This window comes from Anolis sagrei, chromosome 4 (assembly GCF_037176765.1).
Source record: "Anolis sagrei isolate rAnoSag1 chromosome 4, rAnoSag1.mat, whole genome shotgun sequence".
NCBI lineage: Eukaryota > Metazoa > Chordata > Lepidosauria > Squamata > Dactyloidae > Anolis > Anolis sagrei.
The window spans coordinates 170,551,561-170,564,153 of NC_090024.1; the positions used below are offsets into that span (position 1 = coordinate 170,551,561).

Genomic DNA, 12,593 nt, shown 5'->3' on the forward strand with positions numbered 1-12,593 from the left:
TTGGTCTCCTCATCTAGTTCTGCAGCTATTCTATCTTTGTCCAGGGTTGTAGCTTTCTGTGACTCTGTGGTCCAAAATGCAGAGGGAGCCAGTTCCTCTCCTTCCTTCAACTCAGGGAGCTTAAATTCCTCCTCATTGGGGGGTTCCACTGGTGAGGGCCTGACACCAAGAATCTTTGATGGATGTAAAACCATTCCGTGGAGTTAGGCCTAGGATGCCGAGATTCCATGGTTCTCTGTATTCTAGATTCTTAGAGATAGGATGTCTTTGTCTTGTTCCCTGTTAAAAGGCTTGTACATTTCAAATGTAAAGCACAGGGCCCATGTATCCACTTGAGGATTACCATCCAGAAAGCAAAACTTCACCACACAATTCCATGAATCTATGTAGTGCTTCACATCAATTTCTCCCTGGATCTGGGGTACATTTTTCTTAAGACTTTTTTATTGCATTGTAAACCCTTAGAAGTATACTGCAGGACACCATGGTGGCAGGTTTTTTCTGGCCACCATGGGCTCTAGTTAGCTTCAATCTGCATTGTATGGTCAGTGTAGAAGGATGCCTAGTTGGGTCTAGCAATTGGAGATCTCACCAGAACAGCTTGCTTCACAGAGCTTGATATTTGCAATCAAAGATGTCAACATTTCTATGGCATAATAGGTTTGAAGGTAAGTCTGCCATAAGTGACTTCAAATTCACATTACATCATGAAATGCTAAAGTGGTGCATGGTGTATTAGTGTTATTAATGATTATACACCATCCTAGCAAACACCCGTACTGCAAAATTGCCAAACTGTGTTTTTTTTCATACCATAATTCTCTAGTATGTCATCATAATTCAAACCAATAGAATAAAAAGGCCAGTTCCTCAGCACTTTTTCCTCCTCTAGCCATTTTTGCAATGTTTGCTTTTCAAATCCAAATGACTTGTAATATTGCTGTTCAATTTTATTTCCACTGTACCTAGGAGAGAGAACCACTCTATGCCCAGATCAGCAGACCTAAGAAATAGCTTGTGGTGCTTCAAGACTCAAAAGGAAAACTACAGCCTTGACAGGCCTTTGGCTCCCATATTTTCTGTGTTGATCCCATCAAATCAAGGAGAATTAACTTCACTGGATTAGTTCAGCAAGCAAGATGTTTTGGCAACCAATGGCAACTCGATATGGAAAAAAAAAACGCTTTACAAAAAAAATCCTCTTTTTCAAGCCAAACCGTTTACCCCTTCTTTAACATTTCAGTCATCCAGACATATTTTTTTTACTCCTTGTCAACTTTTGCCATTACTACAGCACCACATAATGAAGAGTAGGTTATTCAAATCTACTAAACAACAGCAACTTGTTTAATAACATAGAGAACAACACTCAGACAGCAAACACATCATAATGTTAACAGCTATTGAGCTGTCTGGATGCACATTTGGATTATATGGTGTCTTTTTTATCACCGTGACAGACTAATCTTGCTGTATCCCCCCCCTTAAGCCCTTCCATAATGGCATATTTGAAAGGGGGAAGTATCTGAGTGTTTCTTCCTTTTCCTTCCTTAAAAATTGGTGAACACATTCTGCAGCAAAATGCCTCCTGTGAAACTAATACTTAGCTTGGAACCATGGAATATGCCATTCTGCTGATTATCCATCTTGATTGGAAAATGTTGCCAAATGGACCTTTTAATTTCCACGACATCAAAGAGATTAAATGCTGCTTTTCTGTTTTGAATACCCCTGCTGTGGATAGACAAGGACATCAAATGTTTCGATGGGGAGGAAAAAGAAAGACAAGCAATGTGTTATTTCCTAGGGACCTCTTGAAACAAAGACCAGTAAAGGAATATTTTTTATTTCTTTGATATCTTGCTGCTGTAATGCTATGCAGGCAAGTGTTTTTTCCTTCTCCGTGTGCCATTTTTTGAAGAGAAAAAAATTGTTTGCCAAATACTTCCAGTGTACTTCTGGATTCAATTGGGGTGGACTTTATTAACAGGCTGGAGATGGCATGAATTTTGAAATAATGAACAGATTCTGTGCTCAAATTGTTCATCTTTACCACTTTTTGTACATCAGAAAAAAACTCAAATTGGATTTTTATTTTATAACTTGAAATCAAAACTGTTAAACTCTTTAATTGTTTAAGGGGAAATGGCTTTAAGGAGTTTGAATGAAATTTGCCAGGTTTTTTTGTTTGTTTTGGTTTTTTTGTAAATATAAATGTTAGGATAATTCTTTTCATAATGCCATGACACTGTAGAGAAGGTAGCAAAAGTACTCTGGAAGCGTGGAAACCCCCTGTTTGTGGTTCTTGCATCACGTGTTTTTTTTTCTTCTTCTTCACATGCTTATGATGTGGGCTGAAGCTTAAATGCTTATGCCAGTGTTGATAGGGGGATGGGTCACATGATTATCTTGCTTTTGTCACACAAATATTACTACATGCTCTACATTAAGGGGGAAGAGTCACATTTCATGATCATTTCATAATACAACACAAGAAGAACAAAAACAACAAAAACTGTTTACATACAAACCAGAAACAACTTTTTAAAAACTCAGTTTTTTTAACATTTATGTAAGAGAAAATGCAGTGTTTGGTTCCTATGCTTAGCACATGATTTGCATAAAGAATCTATATATTTTTGCCCTACAAAGAATTGTTATACAGGTCAAATGTGTTTTCCTGATGTTCCTATGCAGATATATCGAATTTTAGTGGTTTAGCACTAAGAAAAAACATTAATGATCTCAACAAATTGTTTTAAGCATTATGCAGTTTTACTTTTACAATTAAAATGCCAAGATTCCTGTGTATTTTCCATTGATTTATGTAGGCCTGAAGTTGTATATTTTCTATATGTTTGAATGGTTTATTTGAAATCATTTTTCAAAAGTAGCTAAAGCTGAAGTAAGGTGTTGATTTGGTAGTGTTAACAACCAGGCTTTACTGAAGTAGGTATGACAAAGAAATGTGTTTTTACACTGAGGGGCATTTACTAGATGTGGAGCTATTCTTATATCAACACAAGAGAGAGATGCATTCTCTGTTCTGTTCCAATTTAACCCCCGACTTGTCATGGCTAGGATATCTGTGGTAAGATCCAAAATGTATTTTTTCTGTAAAATTTCAAGTATGTGGGTCTTTCTGTTTTTGGCCTAATCCAAAACATTCCACGGGGCATTTATGTTTAAATCATTGCTTTGAAAAAGAAAAGTAATACTCTTCCATAACAATAATTAGTATTTTTGATCTTGGAATACTGGACCATATAAAGATGGCATTCTAATTCTGAATTAATGAAACGTTATCATATAGTGTGGCCACTAGATTTTCAGTTACCAAGTAAAGCATTTAATTCACAGTTTCATCAAATGTCTTCACATCTACAATTTATAGGGTTTTGCTGGACTTTCCAAGAATGTGGGGCAGGGGACATATTGTTGCAATCGCTACAAAAGGAATAAAGTTTGGATTTCAAGAACAGAATTGACCAGGAAATTGGCTTAATATTCTTGAAACAAGATCTGTCTCATTATTAGACAATTTTTTTTCTTTTTCTTTTGCTATGGCAAAGAAGCAACAGATTTTGGAAACCTATACCATATCAGACTTGTCGATAAGTAATAGGTCCATGGAAGCCAACAAGCTTTTCCTTTCTCATTCTACACAATCACTAAATTTGTCACTTTAAATTTTAAACCAGGGAACCCCACCCACCATTCTGTATTGTCTGCAGTAATTTCTTGGTTCCTACTACTGGTATGTCATTCAAATATTTTGACAGTCATTCAGTTGTCTGATGAAATTATCAAATAATGATCAAATAATGTACTGGGCACCTTCTTTGCAAAGATGTTTACTCTGTATTTTGATTCGTTTTGATTTCTGCATTCAAACATGTATTTTTTTAATAAATGAAAAGATAAAATTGACTGTTTTGCAGTACATTTCTAGTTCTACTTTAACTTTACCTCAGAGGAAAACCATTTGTTAACATTTGTTGAGCATCTTTTTTTCCTTAACTTTATGTATTACGCATTCAACAGAAAACAACAAATTTTTAGAAATTTTCCATTAATTTCTGTAACACACCATGTAATACTGTTACAAATAAAACATTTAAAATCATCAGAATTATTTCTTCTCTTTCTTTTGCAGATTGAATATGACAGAACACAAAGACTATCGCTTAAGTACCATAACATACTGCATTTTTCAAATGCCACTATTTTAAACTTCCATCCATCACACTTGCATATACTGTATCCACTATTTCTATTGTGCTATTTTTCTTTACATAAATACAGTTTATTTCCTTTTTAATATACCTATTTTCATCAAAAGCCACAAACAATTAAACATTCTGAATAGAATTGGTAATAAAGGATGATCCCCTACACTTGCAAGTCCAGTATCCACTTTAGGAATTGTCTAGGTCCTCAACTCAATTCTGTGGTAGACATCTGTTGGAAGTTACTATAGACTCGCCCTAGATACTCCACTTTGATGGAGAAACAGGTATATAAACTGGTATATAAAGCAAGCATTTACTTACAATAAGGAATTTGGTAGACATATAATTCCACAGTTTATTTAAAAGGAAAACCAGGTTGCATGCTAATGAAATGAATATGCTTGATTATATTTACATAAAGAATTAAATCTTGGCTGAATAGTCCTTGATGTAGAGGAACATTTTTCAAGCCATGTTGGAATGCTTTGTTTGCAGCCTGAGTGGCAGAAAATAGTCTGTTGGTTCTTCTTTTATCCTCCTGAATTCAGAGACCACAATAGGGTGCTTTGGGGGTCCATGCCTCCGATTTAAATGGTTGCAGGTTGCAGGGTGGCCCATGTGCTTGAAATACACCCATACCCACCTCCCTCTTGGAAGAGACCCCACAAAGATCATCTCATCCAACCCCATTTCTGCCATGCAGGAATACCCCCCCCCCCTGCCAAATAATCCTGTAGGGAAGGAAGATACTTTTTTCATGGAGGTGGAAAGGGTGGAGGCTGGCTGAAACTTTGCCTGTTTATGGGGCTCCTGGTTCTTTACTACCAGGCATATTTGGTCCCTTCCTGACTCCCTTTCCTCCTCCATCCATCCCCTCCAACAGACTTCTTGTCCTTATTCCTCCCTTCCCCAGCCTTATTTATTTATTAATTTATTTATTTACTAGCTTGGGGATCCAGCAGTGCTCGGGTTATTTGAAAAATACATTTATATCCCACCCTTCTTACCCTGAAGGGGGCTCAGGGCAGCTCACAAAACAGGCACAGTTCGATGCCATTTGTACATACACCAGTTAATACAACATATACATTAAAACCAATAATTAAAGCACATCAAACTTAAAACAGTTAATTAAAATGACACAATCCAAACGCGTATTCCAGGAACCATTCCAGTTGTCAATTGCATTATTCCATAAACACTTTTTGCACTGACCTAATTTCAGTGGGGAGGGAGTTCCATAGCCGAGGGTCCACCACTGAGAAGGCCTTGTCTCTCATCCTCACCAAACGCGACTGCAGTGGGATGAGAGCAGGGCCTCCCCTGATGATCTTAACCTCCGAGATGGTTCATAGAAAGAGATACGTTTGGACAGGTAAGCTGAACTGGAACCATTTAGGGCTTTATAGGCTAAAGCCAGCACTTTGAATTGTGATTGGTAGCAGACTGGCAGCCAGTGGAGCTGGCGCAACATGGGGGTTGTGTGCTCCCTGTATTCCATTCCAGTAAGAAACCTATCTACTGCCCGTTGGACTACTTGAAGCTTTTGAACAGTCTTCAAAGGCAACCCCTTGTCATTTATTTGGAGATGGTCAAGGGAATCTCCCTTGCTTGACTGCTGGTCTCCCTGCTGCTTTACTTGTCTGCTTCTGGTATGCATCCCACTTTAAATCCTGTAGCTACCCCTCCTGTAGAATTCTGGGATTTGTGGTTTAGGGAGGGACCTTTAACATTCTCAGCTAGAGAGGTCCTGCAGAAGGCAATCACATGAATTAAAGTGATATGCACACTCTATACCTACTGATGAGGTCCCTAGTCTTTATAAAAGAAAAAGTGGTGGCAGAAGCAGGAGGGGGGAGTGCCCATTGCAACCCCAGATTCAGTTAACAGGATCCCAGGTTTAAGATACCTTTCTAGGAATTGACTAAATCCTCCAGGGCAACTCTATGATAATTTCCAACAGACGTTGTTCATTTCAGTAAAGTTTGATATTTTCCATAATTTCCTGTTCCAGTGGTAAGTTCTGAAACATATCCCCCATGAATATAGGGTTATACTGTATAAGAAACTATATGAAAATCCTGCTTTCTTAACTTGTTCCCCAAGGAGTTAAAATATTCTGTGTGTGTGTGTGTGTGTTTGCATATCTAATGCTGATAGCTCTTAGGACTGTTTTTAGATGTCTGCAAAAGCCATATATTGGAACTCAAGCACATGTTTTGTAATACTCTGAAAAAGAACAAGGATGTGTGGTTTGGACACAGTTGACAAATATTATTGCCGTTTCCTCCAATTACTGATCCTCCATGCTCAGTACTCAGTACCCACTAACTAGGTAATTTGAAACTGAGTGAAAGTGTGTTCATTAAGGTACAATTTCTCCTCTAAAAACAAAAGTGTGTAGAAACAGAATTTTATGCATACATTTGACTTCTGTTATCTTATCCATGAGACAGTGAAAAATAACACAAGATGGCCTGGTGTGATACACTGATTAAAATGAACATTACTTATTGCCTTCTGAAATTATCCTGCTGGAGGAAAAGGATATCAGAGCCATTAATGGAACAACTGTCCAGCAATTAGAGTTCCCTCCCTCCCATTTCCAAATAGTCTTTATCTCCATGAAAATGTTGCCTTACAGCCCATCTATTAGGTTCAAAATACTTTTATCAAGAAACTCCTCTCTCTCTCTCTCTCTCTCTCTCTCTCTCTCTATATATATATATATATATATATATATATACAAAAGCTATGTCTGAGGCATCAACATAGGAAGCTTTTAAAATCTTCCATTATTTGCTATCTTTATAATCCTATTTCATAGCAATCTTAGACCCAACAGCATGTCTTTCTGTTTATGTTTCTAAAAGTGGGTGTAAATTGCACATTTAAATTGACAGAGGGATCTCATAGCAGATGAAATCAGTTCTTATACTTGTTTCATTAAAGCCATCATAATCAAGCCACTGTTACACAGGTGTATGAACTTAGATAATGCAAGCCCTATTTTAAGTTGGATGGGTTAAAACAAGTCGTTTGTTGATACAAATCCTTTTGACAAATAGGGATAAAGAAGACCTACTTTGCATGATTCATATAAATGGAAACAAAACAATGTTACCCAAATTTAAGTTCAACATCAAATTACATTTCAGTGTACTTTTGTTTTTTAATTGCTATCAAGTCAAATTTGACTTATGGTGGTCTTATGAATGAAAAAAATTCAGCAGCCCTGCCTAGATCTTGCAGACTCAGAGCTATGGCTTCATTGGTTGTGTCTATCCATCTGGATAATGGTCATCTTCTTTTTCTGTTGCCCTTTACCTTATCAAACATTATTGTCTTTTCTAGTAAGTGATGTTTTCTTATGATATGACAAGTCTTCGTTTAGTCATCTTGGCATCTATGGAGAACTTGGATTCTTCTAGGATGATTTTATCTTTTTTTGCTTTCACATATAAGGAAAGTCATGCTAAAAATTCTATAAGAAAGACTTTTATTATATTTGCACTGAGAAATTCCAGATGTCAACACTAGGTTCAAGAATGGAAGAGGAAGTAGGTATCATAGTGTAAACATATATTGCATAATGGCACAAATCAAAGAATTTTAAAAGAAACTCAGTCTGTATTTTATAGATTATAGCATAGTCTTTGTGTATGTAATAAAAATTATGAATTTCTCTTAAAGAAATGAGTGTGCTACAACACTGCATTGTCTTGATGCATAGCTCAGGCTTTACTAAATCAGTAGACATTGTAGAAAACTCAGAATGTTTATGTTCATTATGTTCAGATGAGTATTAACATTGCTTTCTTCGCAGTCATCTGGTGTGAAGTCTAGTTGCCACTATAATGTGTACAGATATGAACCTAGTTATGTCAGGTCTTAGCCATTGGTTATATCTTCACACTGGAATGTGTAACTATTCCATTAATTCTAGCTTAGTTTTCATGGCAGCATGAGCCTGAAGAATGGCTTTGTGGAACAATAAAGTAAAATAATTTCAATTTGCAACAGATTTTGAATTGTAATACAGTTTAGCATCAGGAATACACAGTGTGCAACTCTGGGGCTCACATTTTTTTATGTGGATCTGAAAGGCAGAGGGACTCCTATTTTTCCTCATAGTGAAGCCAAAATGTTGTGTAGTCATGCTCTAGAGGTCATCAAACTTTTCTGAGGAATATCCATTTTCTGTCATTACAACCTTGGCTGCCATTGCATACCTTTTGTGTAAACAATGATCCACACATTTGTCAGTAAATGATGCTTTGCAAAATAGTAATGATTAACAGTGAAATAATAGTTGCAAAGTTCAAGATACAGAGAAAACCATCTTTGCTAGTCAAAGGGCCAATGGAACCAGAAACAGACAAAACCTTTGGACAGCCTAAAATATCTTTTGTTATGATTAGTGTTGATAAGAGTTTTTTTTATTGGTGAAGCTATCTGCTGAGAGACAAGTTGGCAGAATTCAGATTTTCCTTAGCATTTTCTATAATAAGCTGCCTGTCATGGGAAATGCTGACTCTTAAATTATTGGGTTGTTGTAGGTTTTTCAGGTTGTATGGCCATATTCTAGAAGCATTCTCTCCTGACATTTCACCTGCATCTTCGGCAAGCATCCTCAGAGGTTGTGAGGTCTTAAATTATTGTTCCTCTATCACTTGTTTAGCTTTCATCGTCATGTCTGAGCACAGCAATGTTGTTCTGAATTGCATATAATTATGTGTACATACATGTCAGGGAGTCCCAGAGTTACAAACATTGACTTACACATGACTCATAGCTAAGAACAGGGGCAAGACAACAGAAAGTGAAAGAAATCTACCCCTAGGAAGGGAAATTCACTCCACTCCTGGAAGAGTTATCATGGGGAAAAGGGATCTCCACTGAAACCTTTATCACCAAGCCTTGTTTCCACAACAAGCCATTTTTTTCAAAATCCAGTGATCACAGGGACAGAAAGTGAGACAAAATCTTCTGAACAGGGGGACAGACAGCAAAACAAACGCTGCAGAAGTATGCAGCTTTCCCTATGCTATTCAAAGTGTTCTCTCCCCCCACCCCCTATATATGTCGAGTTACACTTTTAAAATGTACCTGTTTCGACTTACAAACAAATTCAACTTAAGAACAAACCTAAATAACCTATCTTGTTCTTAACTTGGGACCTGCCTGTATAAGGATCTTATAAACCTAATAGTAAACACATGGCTTCTAGATGTCAATTTTGTCTGAACGCACATTTGAATTTTTGGTCATATTATTTTCCAGGGTGTTTTTTTTCTCTGCTATATTTTATCACCTGTTTGCTTACTTTTAATTTTCACAAATACTTTTTATTTTGTTCTTTTCCCCTATATTTTCTGAATAGCTAAAATTAGATGGAAAAAGTATGAAATGTGCCATACCTTTTTACACAAAGTAAGTACTGCTATGTTCTCTGCTACTCATTGTTAGCAATACAGGTAAAATCTTAATATTATTTGGAACCCAGTTAGATGTACATGCAGACATTAATGAGACTCTCATGTAACATGGATGCTTCACTTTCAATAGAATCCACTTTGTTAAATTGCCTTCACACTTGGGTAATTGTGTGTCTATCTCCTGCTTTAAGTGCCCAGGGCCAGCATGAATTCTTTTAAGGGACAATTTAAGAGCAAGTCTGTAAATAGTTCTTGTGCTCTCTATTTCTCAAACTTCTTCTCAACAATTTCCCAGTAGCCCAGCAGAAGGCTCTGTGCTACCAGTAACAACTGATTTAAGCTTGCCAACGGCAGGTTTATCTTCTGTTTGCCTGGTGGAAATGCTAGCTATTAATTTACCTTGCTTCCCTAGCAGCTTTCAAATGCTGTAGCAAACATTAGAAAAGGATGTTTGCTGTAGATTCTCCACATTGCTTTAAAACCATGAGTGAAACATCTCCGCTGTCTCTTTTGTGCCCAGCAAGATTATTTCTGATCTATGGAATTATAAGCTCCCTAAATTTGCATTGCTCCAGGTAAGAGAATGTTGTTTTTCAAAGCAAAAAAACAAAAACAAAAAAACAACCTGTACAATGACATGATAGATAATGACATTCAGTGGTAACCTTCTGTTTTTGTTTTCATGCAGCTCTTCTCTCTCTTTTGAGCTATTTCTATAATAACAGCAAAATGAAACAAAATTGAAACATATGTATTACAAAGTGATGTGCATTTCAATGTGATGCCCCCCCCCCCCCCCACCTACTTTAAGAAGGTTACTCTAAAATTTAAGCTATAAGTGGCGGGGGGGGGGGATGATATCATCAGAATCAACTGGGAGTGGAAATCATATAAAGGAGTGAGGAAGGAACATCAATATGATTCTTTCTGCCATTTATTTGAGGTTCATTGGGTGGGCTCAATTAAGACTATATTATTTGGGTATGTAGCCTCAAGTGCAAGTTGGGGAAATGAACTCTGGAATGGTGATTATATGCATCTATTTCTTTCATTGCCACAGGTTGCCTATGTGATTATGAACAAGTAGAAGTTCCTACTAGTATGTAACCCACTTGTTTTTAGACTCCTTACTTGATGGAAGTGACCTTGTATCTATTACTGGAGACCCACAGTATGATTGTTCTGGATGATCTCAATTCAAAGGAATATATGAGGAAGTCCAAGATAGTATGGCATCCATGAAAAATATGGAAGCATCTCAATATACTGTAAACCTAACACATGTAGTAAAATTCATTCTGTATGTGCTTTTCTCAGTTGAAGAGGAAATGAAAGTGTTGGGTTAGCATCTATTGTCGTCCCATGGTGAAATCATTTCTTGTCTTTTAGACCTTCAATAGCTTTTTCCTTCTGTGAGAGTGGTTAATATATCAGTAAATATATCTTTATATCTCTTACAGTAGGGTGATAGTAAAGAAACATTTTCCCTGTAATGCCACAGCATTCCACAGTGTCATTTGGTGAAGCCTTTCTATGTGTTCAGGAATCCATTGGAGTTTATTCAGAGAAAGAGTTGATTGTACTGCAGATGACATGCTGTTTACAAGACACTTGGAAGATTTTATTACCTAACCTGAATGATTAATGTGCTTGCACATGACATTACTTAGTATAATTCTAGTAATGAAGGTATTCAGAATATCATCTAGTCCAGATATATTCAGTTGATCTTCATGTCTGAGGCATGTGGATGTAAACATAGAACTTGATCTTTTTTGGATACTCAAATGCACACTTGACGTTGTTTATTACATCCAATGGGGGAGGGTACCTGACTTGATCAAGGAGACTACAAAGTCCTACTTGAGAAAGGAAATTGTGACACCCTCTTTAAAAGAGGAAACAAACAAACTGCTTCTTGGGAGACCTAGACTAGTTCCAAGAAGATAAAAAGATCAATAGGCAAGTTGCACTTTTTCACAAACCTCTAAGGAAGGCAAAGTCAAATCCTCTCTGAAGAAATCTTGCCAAGAAAGAAATGGCTTGAGCATTTCCTGAGTCACCTGGGACAAAAAAAATTATGCATCCTAGTGTAGATAAAACTTTCATTTCCTTGAAAAAACCCAGAACCATTCTATTTTACTTGTCCAGGCAACTCTGCATTTGTGACGTTTGATATTTTGGGGGCACTTAGGTCCCTCTTTTTCTTTTGCCTTGTTTTATCAACTAATGTCACATTTTGGAACTCATGATAGTCTAGGAGAGAAAGAGAGTTAGGAAAAAGTAGGGTTCTAGCCCTGATTTTTTGGAAACAAATATTTTACTTAGATTTCTTCCTATATTTTTCCTGGTCGGCCCTCAAATTGGATTTTTATGTAGAATCTGTTCTGAACTCATCATGAACAAAGTGATTGGAAACTTTCATTAGCTTCCAGTAGAGGAAAAAATCAATTCATTTTCTTAGTAATTAAAAGTCTATTTTATACCCTCAGGACTGCTGGAAAATAGATTACACACAATAAAATAGATGTAGTACTACAAACACTCCCTTGAAAGTATATTACATTCAAGCACATAGGAATTGTGGGTCATATGATTGAGGAGGGTTTTAAAAATCTGAGTTCATAGATCTAATTCAAAACATAAACAATAATAAACTGTAAAATAAAATTATATTTTTCAAAATGAAAGAAAACTTACAGCAAATGGAAAATAATGTTTATTTTTGTATATTTCCACTTTATTTATATTTGAAAAGTTATCTTGTACCTTTATAATTGCAAAATCCCTTTATGGCATGTGGCTCAGCTATGTTATTTAAAGTTTTGCATCATGTGGTCCATAGTAAATCAGAGAATGGAAGATTTCTGTGGTGTCTCCATTCCCTTGATTCTTTGAGCATGTGCTCATTTTGCTTAATGGT

The 12,593-nt window shown here is 36.5% G+C and overlaps 2 protein-coding genes across 12 annotated transcripts in view; both read left to right on the forward strand.

The window, feature by feature from the left end:
* DAB1 (DAB adaptor protein 1) overlaps positions 1–4,126 on the forward strand; it is a 787,489-nt gene extending 783,363 nt beyond the window's left edge. For all 10 annotated transcript variants that reach the window (XM_060773589.2, XM_067467867.1, XM_060773591.2 and 7 more), the window contains one exon: positions 970–4,126. In XM_060773589.2, the coding sequence (XP_060629572.1) occupies positions 970–1,014 (45 nt within the window). In that variant the 3' untranslated portion in view covers positions 1,015–4,126. The remainder of the gene's footprint in view (positions 1–969) is intronic.
* Positions 4,127–10,015: 5,889 nt separating this feature from the next.
* C8B (complement C8 beta chain) overlaps positions 10,016–12,593 on the forward strand; it is a 46,343-nt gene continuing 43,765 nt past the window's right edge. For both annotated transcript variants that reach the window (XR_010909864.1, XM_060773581.2), the window contains exon 1: positions 10,016–10,245. Coding sequence is in view for 1 of the 2 variants with exons in the window: in XM_060773581.2 (XP_060629564.2) it covers positions 10,118–10,245 (128 nt within the window). In the remaining variant the exon portion in view is untranslated. The remainder of the gene's footprint in view (positions 10,246–12,593) is intronic.